At 32.1% G+C, this 25,996-nt stretch overlaps 1 protein-coding gene across 1 annotated transcript; it reads right to left on the bottom strand.

The window, feature by feature from the left end:
* Positions 1-586: 586 nt before the first annotated feature.
* On the bottom strand, positions 587-21,698 carry LOC148627672 (origin recognition complex subunit 5-like). Its single transcript, XM_088576920.1, has 15 exons — positions 21,641-21,698; positions 20,480-20,577; positions 19,421-19,513; positions 18,733-18,933; positions 18,027-18,101; positions 17,576-17,687; positions 17,119-17,249; positions 11,939-11,987; positions 11,078-11,168; positions 10,504-10,562; positions 8,944-9,056; positions 6,795-6,845; positions 5,306-5,416; positions 4,092-4,204; positions 587-868 (listed from the first exon to the last, which is right to left on the bottom strand). The coding sequence occupies exons 2-15, from the start codon at positions 20,573-20,575 to the stop codon at positions 823-825; spliced, it is 1,341 nt and encodes a 446-aa protein (XP_088433046.1). The 5' UTR covers positions 20,576-20,577; positions 21,641-21,698; the 3' UTR covers positions 587-822.
* Between the last annotated feature and the right edge of the window lie 4,298 nt (positions 21,699-25,996).

Here is a 25,996-nt window from a genome sequence, read left to right on the forward strand (position 1 = left end):
AGTTCTATGCAGAATACCCCATGGATCATTCATACCAAGTTTGGTTCCAATTGGTCAAATAGTTTCAGAGGAGAAGAGTTTTGAAAAATTGTTAACGACCACGAACGCCAAGTGATGGCAATAGCTCACATGGCCTTTGGCCAGGTGAGCTAAAAATCGAACCCTGTTAATGTCCCATGTGCAAAATTTATTAGTAAGATTTTTCAAAGTGTAAGCTAAGATATCATGGGAATTCTGGGTTTCAAGGTTTGCCAAGTCCACTGACAGTCTATGCTTGGAATGGAATTTTGAGTCAAAGATTGACCTAGGTCTCAGACTAATGTACTTGTAAGACAAAGGATTTGATAGAAGAAAACACACTGTTGATTGATTATAGTTTAACACTGATGATCAGGGTGGGATGCGTAGAGCATGCTCAATATACACTTCCGCAAGGAAAATTCTTTTGTTCTACCCAAGCCCTATCTTGCGGAAGTGTATACTGAGCATGCTCATCAAGTTACCACAAAAGGGTCTTTTAGACATAGGAATTTTCTACTATATCAAGAGCCATCAAAATCTAGATTTAAATTATGTCACAAAATAGTAAATAGAAACACTTTTATTTGCTTAGTCATCATTTTCCATAAAGATATGATATGATATGGCGTTACATTTCAGTCCAATAAATCTAAGATCATTGAATTTATAACATCATAATTCTAGTACCAGTGTTACAAACTCATCACTGTTTTTCACAATCAAGCAAGGTTTTATCACAAAATGTCCTTCATCACAATTAATGTAACTTGTGTCCTTCCAGCAGAATGATAGTGTGTTCAGTCAGACAAAGTCATAGAGATACCTCATTACTTCGAAGTTGACGGTCCTGGAAATGAAAAAAAATGATAGTCAAGTCTTCCAGTTAGAGGAAGAGAACAAAGGGAGACAAGCGCAGTAAAGAAGAAATTTCATTGTCTTCACAAATTTACCTGAAAATTTGATCACAGAAAAATCTCACCATTCTGAACACCTCGGTCAGAATTTTGCTAAACCTAACAGTTATGGAGATATATGGGAAAAACTTCTGTCTGAACCCCATATGTTCTATTTTAAGTAATGGCAGTCATATTTTTTGACAGATCAAAAATACCCAAAACATTTCTATGTAGAATACCCTAAGGAACATTAATACAAAGCTTGGTTCTAATTGGTCAAGTAGTTTCAGTGTAGAAGAGTTTTGAAAAATTGTTAACAACGACAGACGACGGCAATGGATGCCAACTGATGGCATTAGCTCACCTGGCTAAAGGCAAGGGGAGCTAAAAAATACTTGACCTGATTTCACAATTGAAAACCCAATTAAAAATGAAGCGAAGCCTACAGACCAAGAGAATAATTGTTAAAAAAAAAAAGAGAAATTGTTTAAACATTCTTTATACAAACTTTACGAACTAGCTTTAGTTCATAGTTAACCAGGTGCACAGAATATCAAAAGAAGTTTTTATGTGAATATGTCAAGAAACTTTGATTTCCACAAGGCAAAGCTTATTAATACTTAGGCTGGTACTTCATTAGGGAATCAAAAGTGAACATTTTATCGTGTCAAGTAGCCACTTCAGCATTGATGTAATTGACAATATTATCAAGTGTTTAATCACAAGAAAGTATTGCCAATGTACTTCACTTTAATTTTATCATAATTGACAATCAAACAAAAATGCTACATACAAATTCCACTACCTTAGTATATAAAGTACATTTTATGTACACATCAATCAGAAGCATGGAACAATCATTTTTTGGATTCACAACTTCACTTCACTATCAGTAGTGGAACTAAAAGGGCCAAAAAAATATTCAACATACATTTCTGATTTACTTTTCACATTAAACTAAAAAGACATTTGAATCTTTCATGTTATTTATTTATCATGGAAAAAAATTAGACATTAAATTACAGTTGCCCTTACTTTTAAGCTTTCACCAGTAAAAACATCAATTTTCATTAACAAATTTCAATATCTTGAATAATTATCGTACGACTTTATTTATATTGAAACAATAAAACAGTGAAGACAACCCAGACTCTTCTTTGATTTACAAGATGTTACACCACTTTTTCATTTGGATGTGAATTTTTTATCTATATAAAAAATATCAAAACTGGATAGCAGATATCAATATCATTTCTCCCAAACTAAGCCAGTGATTAAATTTCTGAAGGAGATTTCCCTCCATTTTACATTATCCAAGATTCGTACAGATTTCATGAGAGAAACCAATTCTCCATCAATCCTTCTGGATTTAGACTATTTCTCCACTTTCCATGGTTTAATTAAGACTTTTACATGCTGAGTTGCTGGCTTAAGCTCATGTGTTAAAAATCTTAATTTTACCATCTTGTGCGGAGAAGCAATGTGTTACTGAAGAAGAATCAATATTTCAATAATTTTTTTTTCGTATTAAATAATAAACAAATATCTTTTACGTTTTACAATACCAAACTATAAAAATGTAGTTCTCATATTAATGGTTAAAAAACAGAAATGTTTTAACTCTAACAATATAGGCAGGTCATTGTTGATAATTTCCAACAAAACGATTTTGAATCATTCATGTTTCAGACCCCCTATCTATATGAGGTGCCACTGATGCCCTATCTCTACGAATTCAATTTAAATCTGTTGTGAATTTAATAGAAATCCCAATTTCCAAGGGAGATAACTCAAGCACCAGTACATTGTACTAGTATCCAGTCATCATTGATTCCATAACTTGTCAGAGATATTCATGTAAGCAATTTCTGTTAAAATTTTTTATTCAAATCAATTCAGAAATGTAAGAATGAGTGCATGTAAAAAGTGTGACAGACAGACAAAGGAGCTTATTTGTGCACATTCACACTGATACTTGCACTTCTAAATTCCAAAATCACATTGCAGCAAGAAAGGGGGCAGTTCCAATCACATGTTTCTTGTTCTGTACCACTAAATCTTTGGACTGAGAAACTTCTGTTTATGAAAATTAAATGTTCACCCATGGGTTAAGTATATTTATGAGTTGAAAAATTTTTTTGTTCATTAGCTTCTGAGTGTGAACAATTTCGTGTCTAAAGATACTTAATTTTGGCACTTTTTTCTGCAAGCACTTCCTGTCTGCAATTGACAAATCATGACTACAATTTAAAAACTTCATTTTTTGGTAATTTAAAAGCCTATTTTGAAGTTAAGTGGGTCATCATTACTTCAAGTTCAATATCCTACAGGTAAACACACTTAGTCCATTTTAAATCAATAGCCTTGGCAACTTATTGCACTAGAATTACACATCAACTGAACCAATACCCAATGTAAACAGGAGTTAAATTACTGGTGGTCAATATCTGACATAGAACCTTTGAAATTTTAGTTGCCTTGGTCCTAGACCGTCAATCTTTTTTACTGACACTTTATTAAAGAGTTTTGGATTTCCTCAAGTAGAAGATTAACTACAAGATACCATTCATATTGGAAAGTAAATTTGAATCCCTGGGTGCATTATTTCATTCTTAGGGTATCCACCTGGTTGTAGTGTCCTCAGTTCACAATGCACAATAAATTGTACTGTAAAAGTTTTACATCCATTTTGATTGACACAAATTCATATTTTTTATACAAAGAAGTAAATGCATCTGTTCAAGGTTTAACAACTCATTGTCAGGTTAACTTATAACTCTCAAGCACCAAGCACAAAATCAGTCTGAAAACAACATTCTTAGAACATACAAAGAAATTTACTTTATACCGTTATAGGGTGGTATGCTTCCAAGCTAAAGTGTAAATCCCCAGATATTGGATTATCTCCCCTGGTAAATGTACCAAAATAATTTTTTAATCTATTACACTATTATTTTTCAGCAGATAAGACTTGTGCATTCAAGACAGAATAATTATGTCATACTGCTCAATAAACATTTTGTGAAAGAGGTATAAAAATGAAAAAAATTGGCATTTTCCTTAAGAATTGATAATGACCTACATTTGTACCCTCCAGACAGTAATTCAAGGAATAGGAAGTAAGCACATGACAGATTTAACACAACTCATCATAAGTACTTATAGTATTCTTACCTAGATACAGACTTGATAAAATCTAACGAGACTAGACATTTGTATTTAGGTGAATCAATCTGGTCGTCACTTGCTACTTGTCCTAGTAAGTTTAAACTTACTAATGAGGAAATCTACAAAAAATACAATCTGGTTAATGAAAATGTGTCAGTAAGAATGATCAACAAAATAGCCAAATAATAGGTCAGTGTTAGATATACTATATATTGTAACTATGGTAACCCTTTTTGTTTCAATAATAACATGAAAACCCAATGCATAAAAAATTAGTGTCACTTCATAGTTTTTTTGAGATAAGCAATACATAACTATAAATGACATTACAATTTAAAAAATACTTAATCAACTGATGTAGTTTAAGGATGAAGATTGTGGATAAACATTTCAGAAGATACTTATAAATGTAAATTACTTCCTAGTAAAAAAGCTTCTTCTAATATAAAGGGTGAACTTGGGTACAAGGGGAAGTGAAAACAAATCTTGTTACATCTCAGTTTTTTCTCATTATTTTAAAGAGACTGTACATGTAAAAATCTGGCAGATCCTATGATGTAAATTTAATCCCACTGATTTTTGCTTGTTTGAATGTATTGTTTATACATGTATGATATGTAGGTCAAACAGTATAAGGGCTTTTATTAAATCAACAATGGATGGCTCAGAAAATTAGTTTAAAGTTCCCTAACATAGCAACCAAATTTTGTCCAAATTAAAGAGTTATCTCCCATTTTCCAATAAATTTCAAACCTTTCTATGTTTCTTTCTTTTATCAATACAGTTAATTCAGACTCAACATTCAACTTTGAGATAGGATGCATTTGGGATATGAAATGGCTAAAAATATTTTGAATGTGCCACCCATTATCTGGTTTTTGCAGGGACACCCTCTTAAAATATTACAATGACTTAGAGATCTTATTCAAGTTGACAGATTTTCTGCATCTTTCAAAAATAAATACCTAAACCTGACCATGTAACAAAAGTCTTCAAGTTTTACTGCAAATTTGAAGAATTTGCAATATTTTTCCTGTTGCTGCAACTGTTTAAAGCATGCATTATCAAAATTCAATGTTTATGTAAATGGGGATTATCCTCAAATAGCCTTTATCCCTTAATGCAATATTAATATCATAAATGCAAGTGAATCATAAAAGAGATAAAGGCTGAAATCATCTTATTTTGCACCAAGAATAGACAATCCTACAGATACCAACCTGCATAAATATATTAGCTGTAGGTGCAACTCTGCCTTCTACTATTGAGTAAAATATTGCCATCATTCTGTCTAAAGCAAAAGGTTTGGGACCTAACATGTGATTACTGGCCTAAAAATAGATCAAGTAAAATTAAATACATAAAAAGCATCTGTATAACAGGAAACAACAGAAAAGTAATACTGACTTAAAATTATTACTGCTGTGTAGGTGAAATAGTTTTTTTTTCTTTCATGACAAAAAGTAAAGATTCAAAGCTAGAGGCCCTAAACCACTTGTATCACTCATCTGAAACTCATTTCTTTACTTTGCAAATATTTGATGTCAGGAATAAGTAAATATTCCAGCAACTAAAACCTTTAAGGCTATGTCATATGCATTATTTCAAAAATTGAAAGTTTCTTTCTGTTTATTATGGTTTCAAGTTGTCAGATTAAAATTCCCAAATATCATCATCTCTAACCTTCTAAGGGCAACAACTTGTGAAAATCTTTGGATTTCAGTAGAGCTGTAAGATTTTAGTTGAAATTTTATATTTGATATTTGTGGTTTAACAAAATCTTGAAACTGGCACCTTGTAAACAATAATTCTTTCATAGTTTATTACTACATGCATTATTAAGAGGTCAGACTAAACAAAACTGTTACTGGAAGACTGGATATTTGATAGAACAGGCTATTACTGAATGAGTTGAAAATAAAAGATCCATTTTTTGGCCATCCCATTTACATACAGACCCTGATGTGATCCACAAAACTAATTGTGTAAGGAGTTAAAAAACAAAACATTCTGTAAATTGTGTGAATAATTTATCATCACATTATGTTCAGAGCAACAGATCCTTGACTGATTGTTTGATCAATGAGGCATTGCAAAATTAGCTGTATAAATAAGCTCAGATTGAGTATCTCATCTAAGTAACAGAATCAGAGTAACAGATCCTAACAGCCCTTAACTAATTTAAATTTCAGTAGATTGATATACATCCCATAATATGTATTTTGTGAGTTTCAGGACAAAAATGTTTGATCAATCCAACAGGCCTTGATACCAACAAGTCCAACTTGCTGAGCCTGATTTTTAATGTGCCTGCTTAATTAAGTCGACAGCCCCCTCAGATACATTATTCTGGCTCCAAACCAACCAGTCTTCACCCTACCTGTTACACACCACATGCTTAGAAGAGAAGCAGTGACAACAATTTTTATAGTCTTTGGCATGACTCAGCTAGGGATCAAAACCTCAACTTCCTGCAAGTAGGGTAAACAGACTATAGCATCAAATTTCAAGGAAGATCATCTAAGAGGTGAAGATATATTTCTCATTGTTTAGAGGCAAAACAATATTTGAAGGTGTTTCTACATAAATATATCAATGCTATGGGGGGGGTCTAAATGAGATCCCAGAAAAAGAGATGAGGGAGGATGTAAGAACCAAGAAATTGTTTTTAAATAGCCTAATTAAAAAAAAAACAATCTGCTCACTTACCCTTTCATGTTTCTTCATTAGTTTTGCCTGTTTACTCATTTTGCCAGCATTCTGAAAAACAACAAGTACTAACAGAAATATTAAAACAAAAATAACAGTAATATACTTAGCAGAGGGAGGTAACTGGAAAACTCCTTTTCAGTCAAAATAGTATAAATGATTATTAGACTTAAACAGATTAGATTAGGCATCATATGGTTAGCAAAATTAGCTTGATTTTAAGATATCAGGGATGAATTCACAAAGTCTACAAACAAAGCCAAAATTGGCAAAATCAGAAGTAACTATACAATAAAAAAAAATTGTAACAGTAAAATCCAGATTTGAATTAGTGGAATTCTGCTAAAGAGCAAAAAAAAAATCATCCCTGAGATATAAATACCCACTCTAAACCTTTTTTTTTTTATAAAATTTGTTAAAACCCCTAAAAAATCTAATTTCTACTAACTTCATATTTTAATACAAAGACAAAAACTTTTTGTGCATAACATACGATTATTACTACAATGATACATGAGAAAGTTTCAAGTGCAGAATGTTACATTGTTGAAGCCTTTAAGTGCAATACCTACACAAAGAGGCATAACTTTACTCATCATTCATAAATTAACTCTAGTATATACTAATTGAAATAAGAGGCTCCCAGGAGCCTGAATCGCTCACCTGATTAAAGTTTGTCTTTCAAGGGCAATAAATTTGAAAAGGAGTTGTCCAACAATTTTGACTCAAGAAGACTTTGGTAAGACTATCATTAGGATCATTTCAGTGATAGAAAGTTTCTTTCTTTTAGTTTTAAAGATATTGGCTGAAAACTGTAAAAAAAAAAAAACAATGGGGCAATAACTCTTAGCAGTCACCTGACAACTCTGATCCCTGACGACTTTTGAAGGCCTTATAATAAGGGTCATTTCAGCTATAGAAATAATTTTGCTAAACCTAACGATTTGGAGATACTTGTGAAAAACTATTGTCTGACCCCTTTGTTCTATTTTTAGTAACAGCAGCCATGTTTTTTGACAGATCAGAATTCCCCACTCCAGTTCTATGCACTATACCCCAAGGAACATTCATACCAAGTTTGGTTCTAATTGGTCAGGTGGTGTCAGAGGAGAAGATTTTTGAAAGAAATAACATTCAAAATAGCAAAAAAATGTCGAAAAAGGGCAAGAACTCCGACATGGCTTAACATATCAAAATGAAAATTTGACCACAGATAGATCTCACCATGCTAAACACTCTACCAAGTCAGAATTTGGCTAAACCTAACTGTTTTGGAGATAGATGCAAAAAAACTATTGTCTGACCCCTATGCTCTATAACGACAGCCATCTTTTTCGACGGATCAAAAATCCCCACTACGGTTATATTTACAATACCGCAAGAAACATTCATACCAAGTTTGGTTTCAATTGGTCAAGTGGTGTCAGAGGAGAAGAGTTTTGAAAAATTGTTAACAACGACGATGACAGACTCCAAGTGATGGCAATAGCTCACATGGCCTTTGGCTATTTTTAGATGTGCTAAAAAAGAAACTGTGCATTCCCATTTAACTTCAATAGTAACAGAACTTAAAATGTGCACAAAATCCTTAAAACTGCAGATATCGGCTTGAATTTTTACAAAATGGCAAGGCAATAGGGTAGTCTAGTTGTAAATACATTTTTTCCACCCCTTATCTTTTCTTGCTAAGAAAGTTTTGTTATGATTCCCAATCATGAAAATTAGATGTTAAGGAAATGTGAATACAAACATAAATGTGTTAAAAGATTTCTGTATTTAAATTATCAAACTTATAAAAGGGTGCACAGTTTCTTTTTTCCATTTAATAGGATATATATTTAAGCTTAAGTATTAGTTAAAGAAACATTTTGGCTATTGATGATGTCATAAATTTGATGCTATATTTGCATTTGTACAACATGTTACTCCACTGCAATAGTGGACCTGGGTGAGATCTGGGAGTAGGCCAGAGCTCAAAGCAACCCAGCCTCTAGTAGGACTTCTCTAAGTTCTTTAGTGAGATATCACTCTGCCACCAACACCATTTGTTTAATACTAACAGTATCCCCATAAGGGGTTGCTGGTCATGCCAGATCTCTAAGGACAGTCAAGGCCATAAGAAACCCCAATTATCATAGATGTAACTTACCTTGGCAAAAAATCTTTTATCAGTTTTAGCAGGGTTATACGAGGCTAAATATGCTGCTATCAGCAGAAACTTGGAGTAATAAGGAAGTTCCACATGTGATCTGGATGATATACCTACAATAAACATTAAAAAAACATTTTACTATGGTTTCATTACCACATTATTCCGTAAGGGTACAAAATTAAGTGATTTTCATTGGTAGTGTGCAAAAAGAATTCATAAAACATGGCATCTTCCACATACCACATGGAAGAAACATTGATTGAAGTTTTTCAGTGGTCTTATAAAATGTATTTACATATATATAGCTAATTCGTTCAAGACTTTGATCAAAAACATTACAGTTCAATTTTAGAAATTCATGTCCATACATGTGGTTAATTTAAAGTATATATATTGTAAAATATTAATACCCTTGTATCATTGTGGTTTTGATAATTTTATACACAGAAAAACCCTACATTCATTGATAGTAAAAGTATTTACACTATTAAACCAGAATTCTTTGGTCCAAAGCATTGCGAGAATGAAAGATTTTAAAGTGGTTTTAATATCATCATCTGTAAACTATTAGTGTGACAGGCTAATATGTACATTAGAATCACTATATGCCTCAGACTCCTCCAGTGGGAGTATAACAGATATAACATAAAGTTGTCATCCTAGCCATACCCCACTTGTACACTACTGTGGTTTCATAATTATTTGTGAGGTATTTATTTTCTACATGTATAAACCATGAGTTCGACAATTAATCATCTCTGCGGGTGAAAATCAACTCAAATAAGAAGATTTTAAATCTAAGCATTCTACATGTGTCATAGATAGAAGCTACATTGAGCAGTTGACATTCTGTCACCCCTTCATTGTTCAACTAAACCATAAATCAATTGTTTATTATCAATTAATAGTGATTGGGGCTACCTAAGTTAAGTAATGTCAGTGTATGATAAAAGTGACTTTCAGTATTCTCTGCTGTTTCCACCTCTCCACTAGTATTACCATCTTTGTTCAACTAAGACCTAGCAATGGCACCTGAATTTTTCATTCAAAAGAATTTCAACTTTTCAGAATTTTTTCTCATCAGGGAAATCATAATGGGAGTCATAATTTCCCTACAGATGTATCATATATATAGTTTCTATTCATTATTAAAATCAATTCTGTTGCCAGTGTCAGTGTTGGGATTCAAATGTCAGCAAAAAGTAAATGTATGCTTTCAGTATCCAACAAGCATGCAACATAATGTCTTTATTTCCTATACCCACAAAAAAAATGATACTAAAAAAAAAAATAAAAGTAAACCATAGTATATAACGCTACAAACCAAATCTGAAATAAATCCATCCAATGGGGGCAAAGATAATTCAAACAAAATTTGGAAGGATGGACAGACGGACGGACAAGATGATTCCAATATACCAATTACTTGTTGATTGGGGTATAATATATATTGTACATCTATAACATTTTATAAACAGCCGTACTTAAGCTCTTTAACATAGATTACAATCTTTTCTGTTCTACAATGACAGTAAACAAAAACGTGTCAACACAAACCTTGTAGAGCTGGTGGTTGTCCAGCTTCAATTGATTGTTGCATTTTCTCCCATTGTGAACTGAAATATGAAAAAAAAATTATCCAGAAAAAAATTCATAGTAGCTTTTTGATTGTTAACACTAAAAATTCAGAAGTGCATTTTCTTTCAAACAATTTTAAGATATACATCATTATGAGATACTTAAGGAGCAGTCCTGTGGTTTGTCTTGTGTATTTTAACATATAGCCAATATCTGAAATAATAACTAAGGTATAGTGCTTTCTTATTATATATAAGGAACATGACCCTTAAAATTAACAGAAAAATTGTATATACTAAAAATGTTTAATTTTTTGTTAGGTTAATGACATATTCACCAAGAGATCTCCATGAGGTAGAAGTAGTCACCTTACTTACCCTGAAAATAACCAGGGGTATATTCAGTCTTCTAAACACCTCTTACAGGTAAAACTACTTTCCTAAAGACCTCTCTGAGGAAAAATAGTCACCTGAAGACCTCATTGAGAGTAATATCCTGTGGACATCCTTGGGATAGTACTCACCAGGAAATCACCTGTGTTCAAAGTTCTCACCTAGAGACCTCCCTGAGGTAGACAGTCTGTAATGCCTTCTTCAGATGAGGTTCAATGTTCTTCCACAACTTTCTAGTGTCAGTTATTGTTGCTTAAAATTCAATATATTAAGCCATTATAAACGTAGGTGCAAATAAACAATACTATGAAAACTGGAATCAACAATAAAAGAACTTAGTAGGATCATTTGAGTAAAATCAAGAAAACAGTACAAACAAGAAATCTGTGAGTGATGGCTCACTAATGATACCCCAGCTTTCAATCCTAATAAAAGGAAAATAAACGAAATCTTTGGTAAACAGGAAGTTGTTGTAAAATTCATCCAAAAATGGATACCACCTTAAGTTACCTAAAGAAAGTGATCAGCAGTTGCTGAGAAAACTGTGAGGAAAATGTTACAGACTGAAACATGGACAAGGGCAAAAAAGTGTTGCCCTTCTCTTTGAAAGCAAGGGTATAATTCTTAGGATAATTACTTTCTCAACAATTACAATCATAAATTGTCATAATAGATTGTTAGGCATTTTTAATGTTTGCCCTATGATGTATATTTTTACAAAGTTTCATAATGTGAACAAATCTCTTATGGTGCAAAGCTTCATCAAATATGTACCAAATCACCTGAGAAAAATTGACTAAAACCTGTTGTAAAGCATAAATATATATACATGTACTGTGCCATATTTATTTTCACAGAAAACAAAAGTAGCAATGAATTTTGGTTTTAAAGCTATGATTTGTAAAATGAGTGACTTTCAAAAGTACTCAAGAATATGTTCATTTAATAAAATACCCGAAAATAAATATGTTTATAGAATACGAATAGCTGCACTTCTTAACAACACAGACTAGATAAACTACCTTCACCATTCTTGACTGGTTCTGCATACTTCTGGAAATTCAGTCGAGCCTGTTAAAATTATACAAAGGTTATTATTTCTCAAATATTACACTGGAACAATCATATTGGAAAGAGAGCAAGAGCAAAATTATAACCAAGGTTTTATGCCTTGTTATAAAGGAGTTTATAGTGGAACATGTTCACAATATTTTTTTTAAGAACAAAAATAAACAGATGTGTAATGAGTGCATGATACATTTGTTAAAACTTTGACGTCCCCTCTTAACTAGAAATACTTTCAGCAAGTTCATAAAGAAATAGTCAATTCACATGGATGGATTGATTGATTGTGGTTCAACATTCCATGCATTTCAGGATGAGAACAATTACCAATCAAACAGACCCTGCAGTGTACTAGTTGGAAATACTGAGCTGGATCCTTATTGTGCTACCTCACATTAGCAACAGCCTGTAGGAAAGCATCCCACCCCACTTGGACACATTATTCCGACTCTGAGTTAACCAGTCGTTTCTCTATCCCCCTAAAAGGTAGTCCTAAGGTAAGGGCAGTGATAGGTATTACTGTGTGCCATGTGCCATAGTTGCATTTCCTCTTCAAATGGCGCATTGAGTGACTAATGTGCCGTGTCATGTGCGCACATTAAGTTTCCATCATTGATAGTGGAGTATTGTCCGCTACTTGTGGCAGTTAAAAAGGCATGAACATGTCTTTTAAAAAGGTTATTTGCTACATGCAGGTGTTTTGATCGCCATGTTTTCGAGGGGATTTGGAGACCAGGGTATGAAATGGTTCTTTGCTGTGATTTGTTGGAATTGTAAATTCTTCATCATTTACATGTTTGAAAGATGAACAATTAATATTGTACTTTGGTCTCACTAACCACTTCTAACGTTTCCATTACTTTACATGTTAAAAAAGTAATTTTCAAAGTCTCACTGTGAATTCCCAGGACAAATGACATCTTAAAGCTGCATACCGTTGCGAAGCTTGGAAAATAAGGCTTCCAAAATCATTATGCTAATGGTACGATCATAGTAGAAATTCTTCACAAAATTTACTTGAATAAATAATACTGAAAATCCACATTTTTACCTGTTCTGCTAACTGACAGCATGGAGGCAAATTACTCACACATGTAAACAATATTCATACACTTTTGTAGTTAATTACATATATGATTTTAAAGTACACATTCTCAGCTTTATTTTGACTACTTTTAATCATAATACACACAAATAATGCACTTACAATGCATATGTCTAGGTTCAGTGTGTTTTTGGTACTACATAGGGGGGTGGCCATTTGACCCGGAAGTGGTTAGTGAGACCTTTTAAAGAACTTTAATAACACAATAATATCAGAAAAGTATGTACTGGTGGTCCCATTTGAAATTGAAAATTGCCATAAAAGTAATTTTTTAAAGCTTGACCCAAAACAAAACAAGTTATCTTTTGGAAACAAAAGAAATATTAATGTTGGTAACCAGAATCAAACTGCAATTGTAGTAGAAACTGACTTGCCAACTGAACATGATTCTGAACCCTCCTATTGAAAATATTGATGATGGTAGAGTCATGTCATCTAGTCCTAAAGCCCCATCAAAACATTTCCAAGATAAATGGACAAAATTTGATTGTAATTAAGCAAATAAAATGAAATAGGCTCTCACCTAAACAAAGGATTCTGTGGTCGAGTGGACTATGATTAAGCACTAGAAAACACATATGTATAAAAACTCTAACAGAAAAGGAAAGTGATCTGATGTGACAATTAATTGACATTGACTTATGATACAGTTATATACAATACTGAATTACAAACATTTTGACTTAATCAACAATTAATCTGCAGTGTAAATTAAAGTTTGTTTATGCGACATTGTACATTTGTTCTGCAACATTGAAATGAAGGGTAAGGGGGCCATAGTCCCATTGTCAAAATTTTAATCCCAATCACTGTAAGGGAGATAACTCATGAAATCAGTGATATGTGTATCATATTCAATTTCACCAAAGCCTATCAAGCTTTCATTTGAAACTGAAAGAAATCAGGTCAAGTTTCTTTGATGCTTACATGATATTGATGTCAAATGCTGAATACAAATGTGCCATTGATTTGCAAGAGTTGAGTCCCTTACCCTAGATCTATCTCCTTAAATATCTTCCACTTGATGATGAGGCATTACTACCAATTTGAACGTCTTTGGTGTGACTTAGCTGAGAATTGAATTCATGACCTCCCACACTTGAAAAGAGCATGCTACTCTGAGACCACCCGAACAGTTCCCTTCAGATAGAGCTAAAAGCGGAATTATGGAAACCCCATAAGTTGAATTATTTCCATTTGGAGTCCTAACATCTATCATATTCCTTCATGTATATCTACATGTGATGCCTTATCCTCCTTTAGAATTAAATCAAAGTCCCTTGAGGAATTTAGGAAGAGTTGTGCTTACCAAAATGTGATCAGATGAAGAGACTGACAAAGGATTCTTATACACTCCTTAAAGCAATACATAACAACTGTCGTAGCTCATATATAAACAAGAGGCCCCCAGGAGCCTAAATCGCTCGCCTGGTTGAATTTTGTCTTTCAAGGACAATAAATTAAACAAGAAGTTGTCCAACAATTTCCACTCAAGAAAACTTTGATAGGACTTATAAGTATCATTTCAGTAAATGAAAGTCTAAATCTATCAAGACATTGGCTGAAAACTGTAAAAAAAAAAAACCTGTCATTTTCTCCTGTCAAGGGCAATTACTCTTAAAAGAAAGCGTCTGACAAATTTTATGCCTAGAACTTTTGTAGTCCTAAAAATAAGGATCATTTCAGCTATTGAAAGAATCTGGTTAAACTTAACGGTTTTGGAGATGTATGCAAAAAACTACTGTCTGACCCCTATGTTCTATTTTTAGTAACAGTGGCCATGTTTTTCGATGGATCATAAAACCCCAGTTCAATTCTATGCAGGATACCCCAAGGAACAAAAAAAATCAACACATACGTTTTTAGAAAATGAGTTCATGACCTCAATTGTTCTGAAAACAACATTTGGCTCCGGCCACCCACTGCTTGGGTCTTCCATGGATCATAAAACCCCAGTTCAATTCTATGCAGGATACCCCAAGGAACACTTATATCGGGTTTTTGTTTCAATTGGTAAAATAGTGTCAGAGGAGAAGATTTTTGAAAGAAATAACATTCAAAATAGCAAAAAACTTTGAAAAAGGGCAATAACTCCAACAACAGCTTAGGTCTCACTAACCACTTCCGGGTCAAATGGCCACCCCCTATGTAGTACCAAAAACACACTGAACCTAGACATATGCATTGTAAGTGCATTATTTGTGTGTATTGTGATTAAAAGTAGTCAAAATAAAGCTGAGAATGAGTACTTTAAAATCATATATGTAATTAACTACAAAAGTGTATGAATATTGTTTACATGTGTGAGTAATTTGCCTCCATGCTGTCAGTTAGCAGAACAGGTAAAAATGTGGATTTTTAGTATTATTTATTCAAGTAAATTTTGTGGAGAATTTCTACTATCATCATACCATTAGCATAATGATTTTGGAAGCCTTACTTTCCAAGCCTCGCAACGGTATGCAACTTTAAGATGTCATTTGTCCTGGGAATTCACTGTGAGACTTTGAAAATTACTTTTTTAACATGTAAAGTAATGGAAACGTTAGAAGTGGTTAGTGAGACCATAATAGATTAACATGAAAATTTGACCACAGATAGATCTCATCATCCTAAACACTTTTACCCCTTTCAGAATGGGCTAATCCCTACCGTTTTGGAGATATATGCTAAAAACTATTGTCTGATGCCTATGTTCTATTTTTAGTTTCAGCAGTCATGCTCTTCAACAGATCAAAAATCCCCACATCAGTTCTATGCATGATACCCCAAGGAACATTCATACCAAGTTTGGTTCCAATTGGTCAAGTAGTTTCAGAGGAGAAGATTTTTGAAAGAAAAAACATTAAAAACAGCAACAAAAACGTCCAAAAAGGGCAATAACTCCAACGTGGCTGAACAGATTAAAATGAAAATTTGACCAGAGATAGATCTCATCATGCTGAACATTTTTACCATTTCAGAATGGGCTTAACCTAACCGTTTTAGAGATATATGAGAAAAACTATTGTCTGACCCCTTTGTTCTATTTTTAGTAACAGCGGCCATGTTTTTTGATGGATCAAAAATCCCCACATCAGTTCTATGCAGAATACCTAAAGAAACATCCATACCAAGTTTCGTTCCAAATGGTCAAGTAGTCTCAGAGGAGAAGTTTTTTTAAAGAAATAACAACAAAAAAACATTGAAAAAGGGCAATCACTCCAACATGGCTTAATAGATTAAAATGAAAATTTGACCACAGATAGTTCTCATCATGCTGAACACTTTTACCTGTCAAAATTTGGCTAAACCTAACTGTTTTGGAGATGTATGTGAAAAACTATTGTCTCACCCCTTTGTTCTATTTTTAGTAACAGCGGCCATGTTTTTCAATGGATCAAAAATCCCCACACCAGTTCTATGCAGGATACCCCAAGGAACATTTGGTTTGGTTCCAAATGGTCAAGTAGTTTCAGAGGAGAACAGTTTTGAAAAATTGTTAACAATTATGACGGATGACGATGGACGCCAAGTGATGACAATAGCTCACCTGGCCAAAGGCCAGGTGAGCTAAAAATGGATGTCTACGTAATAGACCATCATAACAAATACTTATGTAAAGCTTGCAGCAATTTGGCTAAGGCATTTTTAAGATACAACATAACGTATAGAAAAAACACTTTTTCCCCAGGGTGCTTTAGTTTCATAACTTAGTAGCAGAAAATTGAATATTTACAAAAAAGTATGGACCTTGACACTGTCATGATAAAAGTAACATGAAGCAAATCAGAAAAGAGGACCTTAAGTTACTGTATTTCACAATTACACAGATGTACAGACAGATGGACAAACATTTGTATACCATAATATCTGTCTCAAAATAGAAGCATATAAAAACCAAACAATATATTCAGATTAGAAATTTTTACCATTAGTAGAATGTGCGTCAAACAAAGTAATGATTAGTGAAAATTATCTCAGGTTGAAAAATATTCTTAGACTAGTAGAATGATATATTTTGGAATTAACTGTGTTTGTATACAAACTTACTAAGTGATGTAACTCTTTCAAGTTTCTACAGACCATCTGAAATACACTAAGAACCAGACTGAGGTACATTCTATAGAAGTTCTCATCATATTCTGTAGGATGATCCAGCATCATTATTTCAACCAACTCATCTGCAAGGAAGCATCATTCAAACTATTTAATTCAAAATGCATAAAATGTGAAAAATTTTAAATGTTCTTAAGAAGTCAAGTTCTATCAACTGCCATTTTTTTGTCTTTGATAAGTGAATAGTTTAATTAATGCTTATAATTTCAACATTGTGCTACAAATAATATTGTAACTAACTTGTTCTATAGTTTTACTGATGAAATTGCTATGTTTCTTACAACCCAGTTCATTTAAAACCATGTAAAAAAATTGCCAGAACATACAACAGAAATTTTTCTGTTCAAATATGACATTATCACATTATAAATGACAAAATGTGTAAACATACCACTAGTGTAATCAGGGAAGTTAAGTACAAAAGGTTCACAGTAGCCAGATCCAGTTCTGTACTTCTCCCAGACTATCTCGGATAACAACATCACACATACATTCTGTTGAGTCTGTTATAAATATAACAACCTTATCACCTAAATAATTGTACGGTAGTACAGTATAGCTTAAAATGGTTCTTTATAATGTCTATTCCAACACAAGAGATTTTTCAGTGATAAAGCTTTATCTCAATACTCAAAACTAATTTGTTTTTCCTCAATTTTCTAGTTTTGTGACATTGTGGCTATTTATTGAAAAACATGCACGTAATAAGTCCTTAGTCTTGCTGCATGTTGTTTTTCAAGATCTTGCTATGTCCCACTGAGAAGTTTATAATCAGTTATGTTTATTCCACAAACAGACACAAATCTGCCCTTCTCAATTTTTTAAACACTTGTAAACCTTACCAATTCCTGAAGTCTAAGGAAGGCTGGCAGAATATTCATCTCCATTTCTCTAAGCCTTTCTGCTTTGTCTAAAACCTAACAACAAATAATATGAAATGAAGAAAATACTTTTTTTTTTCTTTCTTTTTTTTATACAATCACAAACTTTTGATTTGATAAACAACGATATTTAAGGAAGCCCTTATAACAGTAAATTTATCAAGCATTTTATTTATTTATTTACAACTGTATCTTTTGTATCCTGCTAAAACTATTCATCTTAGTATATATTCTTTGATTATTGTAATTGTGTAATTCTAGTTGTCAATTGCTTCTAAATCACAGCTTTTATGTGTGGGTAAAAGAATCTTCTGCAGGGTAAAATTCCAATTCTAATATGATGAGCTTTAAAGCTCTTTAGACCAAAGCCAAGGTCAAAAAGTAATGAACACATGACCAACATTTCGTGCAACACATAGGCTGCGTCTATTAAAAAATATTAAGAAACTGGTCATTTTAGAACTGAAATAAATATAGACACACCTTTCTGATTGTGTAATTTAAGCAAAATTAGTAAAAAAATATAAGATAACAAATATTGTAAACTTCAAATAAGATTTTTTTTCATCAATATCATTTAATAAACAGATAAACAGAGCATTGTGTCAACAAATGATGGAGAAAGGGAGAGAATTCCTGTTGAATCAGTAGTATTTCAAATATTTACAATATAAACTGTTTCCTTATTCATATCTCTTTCAACTGTGAGTTGTTTAAACATTCTGATAAAATCATTCATGTTTTCACATTTCAGTAAATCTGATGTATCTGTCACATGATCTTTGTTGCCATGGAGACTATTCAAAATCATCTCATACATGAACTTGGAACTGTAGCATTCAACACAGTTAACAATGACATGTGGCAACTAGAAGTAAAGAAAGTACTATAAGGTATATAACATTGTCTGATATTGTGGGAATTTCCCTCCTGAAAAGAAAACCTTTGAACAAACTACCTCTATCGTTAGATTTAAATGGGTCAAGTCTCAAACACTGTTCACTTTATGCTATTTTAATGGGGTTGAATATAACAAGTGTCAGCAGGAAACATCTGGGTTTACTTGTTCAGATATTCCCAAGGCATTTTTTTTAAGTAAGAACAGAATACTATAGATATATACAATGTATGTGTAAGGAAAAGTTTTGAATTTGAATCTCAGTACTAACACTCCACATAGACATAATTTCTACAAAATTTGTCGAAATGATACTGCTGTACAATACGTATATCTACAATTCAGAACAATAAGTTCTACCAAATATGAAAAGAATTTCCCAAGCACCTTGTAAGGAGATACATCCACAAGACCTTACAAAGTATGAATAAACAGTTATTATCACCAAAAAACTTACCTCATATTTTTCTAATATATTAGTAACTACTGCACTCTTCCCAGTTCCTGTGTGGCCATATATGAAAAGACTAGAGTATGTATATTGGTGTCTCTATGCAAAATAAAAACAAATAAACTGTTATCACAGGGATATGTCTCACATCTTGCACATGGTCACTGTTATTCAAATTTTGGTAGTGACTGTGGGACATCTTCATGAAACAGAAATGAAAGGGTAGTGTAGTAATGCTAATGCAAGTGCATACCCAACATGATTGACCTAGCACAAGTGATTCATGTTTGACTGACATAAGCAGAAAACTTAACATTAAAACCTTAACAAGAAATTTCAAAATTAATAGACAGTGACTGCAGAGAGCTGGTACGGAACTGTGATGCAGGAAACGCTTTAGAGGAGAGACAATAATTTTACAAAATTGACATAAATATGTAACTTTTGCATACCAAGAATAAAGAGGATTGAACACAAACATTACAGAAGAAAATACATTAAAGTTTTTTGTACCTCAATCTCCTCCATTCACTAACATTTTTATTTTTCAACCTTGAATACAAGTGTAACATTACACATGTTCATTGTAACAAGGAAAACTTCACGAAACTGGACAGTAATTAAACTTGACATAAATGTTGTGTACTACTCCTTACATATAGGGTACAATGTATGTAACTCTCGTCATGGGACTCACGTCATGTGGTTTCATTAAAATGGGTCCTCTTCCACAATTCAAATGCATGGAGAATCATTACTAACACAGCGTTGAATGTGTAAAAATACCTATATACATTTAAAATGACAGACATCTAGTTCTACATGATAAAAATGTTAAGAAAAGCATAACTGCAATTACAAAATGAAGATTTTGCATTGTAATGTAGGGTTCTGAGATCACAGAAAAAAAGCAATATAATGTACATGTAGATTGATTTTTGGATTTGAATATGTTCTACATTAGAAATTCTGAAAAGAAAAGTGAAACTAGAACAAGACTTACAAACCCTATAAAAAATTATAGAGTATGTCAATTTCAGGATGAAATAAAATGGTAATTCATACCTCACCAAACAGAGATAAAAGCAGGTTTATCTGTGACCGTCGACATGGGAACTGGTTGTTCAATAGCTCTTTGCTGGAACCTGATACTTCTGTCATCTCTGTTTACTCAAAAACATTGAAAAAGTTGAAATTTCATATCAAATTTCCATGTAAAAATGATTATGTCAAAGCAAATTCAGTGTTTTAGTATATCAATTTCCAATCATCAAAAGCCAGTGAAAATATCCCCCAGCAAAAATAAAACAAGGTCATGACTAATCTTCCAAAATTTGTTTATCAAATATAATTTAAAAGCTACATCCTTATTATCTCCTTTCATAAAACCTCAAATTAGCTGAGGAAAAGTTGAATTCACTAATTTACCATATATTTCCTAAAACCCCAACACTCCATTTGTAAGACATCGACTCACTTCTGATAAATTACTGTTATAATAAGCTGTTCTACAAGAAGTCCAACATTTATTCTAGTTACAAGGTGAGAAAACACAAATACGTGTAAATTTGTATGTAAAGTTTGAACAAAAAATTAAGGATTTCTTTTGTCTGTATACATTTTTGTACTTTGCAGTTAACAAGCTTTTGGGGAAATAAACATGCACAACCTTAACTTAACTGTAAATGGCCCTTATCACACTGTATATTGATGGTGATGGGGAGATTGTTGGAATCATGAGGTGGGAATTATGATAGCTTTTAAAACTGATATATTTTTTCAAGTTGATGTAAATTTTAGTACCAGTGTGTCCTTTACAATCACTACACAAGCACTAGTTTTTTTTATCAAGGGAGATTAAAAACTACCAAATGGAAGGTTAGCTATCCACATCCTCTACTGATATAACATCCCCATATTGAACTGTTGAAAGAAACAATGTACTCAGTAGTAAATTTAATGCACAGCACTAAGGGGGGCCCGGGTTTTCTGGATAGTAAATCAAACATTTTTGCAGATCCGTTTACTTGTCTTGAGGGGGCACATGGGCTTGTAGTTGTACAATGAGACATAACAAGCAGAGACAGAAGCAGAGGCGAGTCAGTGTGTGTCTTGCAATATATACAAGCCCCTATGAGGTGGTCAACTTTTTTCAATGTTGTATACAAATTCAGTTTGTTAACTATCTCAGGTTAACAAGTGAACCAAAGAAGTATGTTGACTTACCTCTCACTCTCAGACTTGTCAAAATGATATTTCCCGCCAAATAAAGGATTATGTGGAAAAAATCAGAGAATGTCGAAAAGATTAAATATAAATTAAAGACCAAGGACGGACTTTTCCGGAAAATGAGGAAGCCATGGAAGAAAAAATGTGGCTTTAAAAAAAAATGATATCACAAGAGGAGGTGTCCAAATTTGTTTCGATATTTTAAATTTATAGAGGGCTTAGAATTTTTTTTCTTATTTTTCCAATTATATCAGATCAACGACTCTATATGACAGTTCTAACAAAGTGTATATATAAATGTACAAAAATAACTATGCCTCTGCAGTCATTAAACTGGATAATCTTAAAGCCTATAGGGTTTACATTTCACTTATGCATACTTGGGAAAAGAGAAATTATTCAGGATTTTATCTAGATAAGTTATATAATTAACAAACTCATAATGACAAAGTTATTATGAAAAATCTGAGGAAGGGGGTGTTCACAAAATACTAAAATGTAATAAAATGTCAAAATTTACCTGTAAAAATCAATGATTACTTCTTAGTTATCATTGATTGCCCCAGGAAAATTGATGATATTGGTTAACTACTAATTGTTAGTTAGGTATTTCAAACTCATTATTACACAATAAAAATTATCTCATTTTAACGAGGATTCTTTAATCTTTTAATTGGTAGTACATTCAAAATGTTAAACAAACAGGAAGACACAATGGTTAACTGTTAATTTGAATATAATTCTTGAAAATTGAAATTTTGATATATCTTTCTAAACACATGGGTACATTCAATTTTCATCATTTTATTGTTATTTATAAAGCACATTTATCAAAAATAGCCATTGCCATTCAGCTTATTTTTCTCTTTCATGTTCATCGCCTGAATATAGGTGAAATATTGCTGCTCGGGCATTAAACCCCAACAATCAATCAATCAATTCTCTTCGTTATATATACTTATCATAAACATTCAATGACAAATCAACCTTTATGAACCTTTAAAAAGTTTTGGTAATTTGTCTAAAAAGACATAATTTGGAAGTGGGAAAGATTTACATTCCAATGAATAAAAAATATATGTTGCTATTCTCCAATCTTTTACCTTTAATTTCATCATTCATCAAAATTCATCCAGTGGCTATGACATGCACTTTTAGCAAAGTTACCCTATTTTCAACACAGAAATTTAAGAAAATTGACTAATAAATAGCCAAGTAGAGACAACAGTGTTCTATATGGTAAAGGTGAAAAAAGTTACAGTTTTGGTAGGAAAAAATTACAGGAAAAAGGTCACAATTTTGGTAGGCAAAAAGTCACAGAAAAAAAGTCACAAGAAAAAAAGTCACAATATATATGTTTTGTAAGGAGTCAATTACATGTAGGAAAAAAGTTACAAAATGCCAGATATAGACATTGTAGTCTTATTTTTGGATGAATATTATTATAGGGTATTTAATTTGATGGTTTTGTCTGTGAACAAGAATATTTGAAAACATTTTATGTGACTTTTTTTCTATGCCTGCAAATTCAGGAACTGTTGATCTTTGTTTCATTGGACCTATGAACATATCTTTAGTTTACTTTCTATGTCATGATGACCTCTGTATATTTCTTTACTTATGGTTACCTCTGTATATATCTTTAGTTATGGTTCAATCTATTTGTATATTTATTGAGTTATTGCTACCTCAGTATATTTTTTAGGACCTTTGTTTGCTTATAAGGTTAAGTTTGATGGATTAAAGTTACATTAATGGCATTACCACATATCCGTTTCTTTTCTGTTTGTATCAGATATAAAATCAAAATAGATCATGTCTGGGTATTGTCACCCTTGGTCAGGAGGTTTATTCCTTGAATGCAAACATCCTTTGATCTACCGGCAATTTACCTGTAAAATTTTGATGGCGTTCAAGGAATAGGTGTCAGTGGTTATCAAAACAAAGGTGCATGCTTATCAGAACATTAATACTAATTAACAGATAGGTAAATTACAGGTGATTTATTTCAGTTCATATTTCAGATAGTTATTCCAGTTGTTAAAATCTGGTTTTATTGGCTGTTTCTGCTCATGCATTTTATCATAAAATCATACATGTACATGTATAGCATAATAGACTTTTGAATTATTTTTGTAGTCCAATAACTTGAAAATATTTCCATTGATCATTCAAGTTACGTAGGAATACTAGTACTGGAATAGTTACTAAGTTTTTGTTCAGTTTAATAAAATATTTGTAATGGCAACACAATGTAGAAGATCTGTTTTTGCAGTAAGTGGTTTAAGGACCATACTCTTATTACTATAAATTGATATCACATGAGACATAAAATGTAGAAAATAAATGTATTCATATTAATTAGTTCAAACGTTAGAATGATAAAGAATGAAATAAATCATTAATATTAGGTTCAGAGTTTGGAATAATGTTTATTCATGTTAAATTTCTTTAATATCTCTGCATATAATTTATACATTTCTAAATAAAAGTTAAAAAAATGTTAAAATTGTATTATATTTTTACAAATTTTAATAATTCAATTTTATTATATTCTTACATATTTTTAAAAATCTGCGGTTTTCCATATGAAAAAGGTATATTAATTTCAACAGTTAAATATTTATAAAACGTTTTAATTGTTATAAAAACACCTTTTGTTATAATATAAACATCTATTGAAATATTTTTTTTGACATTCAAGGAATAGGTAACATATAAAATGTTGGCATTGGAGGAAGACACGGATCAGAAAGTGTGTGGCTTCTACTTTTACTGGTAACATAAACATTAAATGTGTGATAATTGTTGAAAAAGCAAGTAAATTATGAAATTAAAGGATTCCTTGTCGTTAAAAAAAGAAAAAAAATTAAAAATTAGATTTTTAATCAATAAATTTGAACAAAATACATTTTTTAAGTATTATTTAATTTTAATATAAGTGATATAATACTGAACAAAAAATTAAATAATTAAACATTTTTTACATGAAATTATAACAATGTTTTATTTGGATGAGTTAGAATTAAACCTTAAGTCTCTATTGTAAATGGTGAAATCACAGCAAATTAAAAATGAACAAAAAATATGAAAAAAGTAACAACAACATTGACTCATGGGACTTTTGTAGGCTTATAAACACGAGGATCATTTCATCAATTGAAAGTTGGGTTTATCTTTTAAAGTTTTCAAAAAAGGCTGAAAACTGCAAAAACGTCATTTTTCACCTTTCAATGGAAATAACTCTAACAAGGAGTCGTCCGACAACTTTGACACACTTTTGTAGGCATATAAACACGAGGATCATATCCTCAATTGAAAGTTCTTTTTACCTATTATAGTTTTCATGATATTGACTGAAACTGCAGAAAACGTAATATTTCGCCTTTTAAGGACAATAACTCTAACGGAAGTCGTCAGAAAACTTCGACTCAAAGAGACTTTTTGTAGGCCTCATCATTAAGATCATTTCATTAATTGAGTCTTTTTCTGTCTATTATAGTTTTCAAGATTACGGGTGGAAAACTGCAATATTTCGCCTTTCAAGCAAATAAATCTTTTGGATCGATATCACAAACTTCTTCAAACATTTACTATTTTTTTTCACCGTTACAAAACTTTGATACAAAAATATAGTAGCACTTGCATGTCCTCGATTAACAATGGTATTACTCACCCAGTTTTTTTAAACGGAAATAAAGTCTATAAAGCACATTCTTTCAAACAAAATTCAATGGGTTTGTCGACTGCCCTTAATCATGTTAATAGACTTATTGGTAAAGGACACACTTTTCAAATTAATGTCTACATCTCTGATCCCAGTTTTCACTAATACAGATATTCGACCCATAATTGCACCCTACGTAAAAACTAAATCATTTTTGTAGTATTGCACTATATCGAATCTTGCCATTTTAGTACTTGACGTTGCTACTCCAAATTAAATCCACTGGAATAATCACAGATTATTTCTAGTGCTGGTAGTTTTGATGGTTAATTCGTTAATATGTTCTGAACTTGCTTTAAGTAACTGAAATCAAGGTCAAATACTCTCGTCGTTTTGGCACCGTTAAATTTTATTTTTCTCCCCAATGAACTCAAGGTAAAAATGCAAGAACACATTATTTTCTTTAATTTTTCACGTTTTCATTTGAAAAGAAGTTGACTTTCAACATATTCATGATTGCATACTTATGCATGAAAAAAAATCTTCATTCACTTCCATATCCCGGGTCTGCTACAGGGATATGGTCTCCCATCAAGCTGGGCGTTTTCCTTTTGCGCCAGTTTACTTTTCGATTTTCGTAGTTCAATTGCGCCAATAAGTTAATGAGATCCTTTTCCGCCAGATTA

The sequence above is a fragment of the Perna viridis genome, chromosome 1 (assembly GCF_037379345.1).
Source record: "Perna viridis isolate PV_CMFRI_1.1 ecotype Kerala chromosome 1, ASM3737934v1, whole genome shotgun sequence".
Taxonomy (NCBI): Eukaryota; Metazoa; Mollusca; class Bivalvia; order Mytilida; family Mytilidae; genus Perna; species Perna viridis.

What these genes read in the sequence shown, in the direction of transcription:
- LOC148627672 (XM_088576920.1), bottom strand. Translation starts at nt 20,575, where the DNA reads ATGACAGAAGTATCAGGTTCCAGCAAAGAGCTATTGAACAACCAGTTC. An exon ending in ACCAGTCAAGAATGGTGAAG is followed by an intron (nt 11,169 to 11,938) that starts GTAGTTTATCTA and finishes TTGAATTTTAAG; the next exon opens with CAACAATAACTGACACTAGA. An exon ending in ATAAAAGATTTTTTGCCAAG is followed by an intron (nt 6,846 to 8,943) that starts GTAAGTTACATC and finishes GTTGTTTTTCAG; the next exon opens with AATGCTGGCAAAATGAGTAA.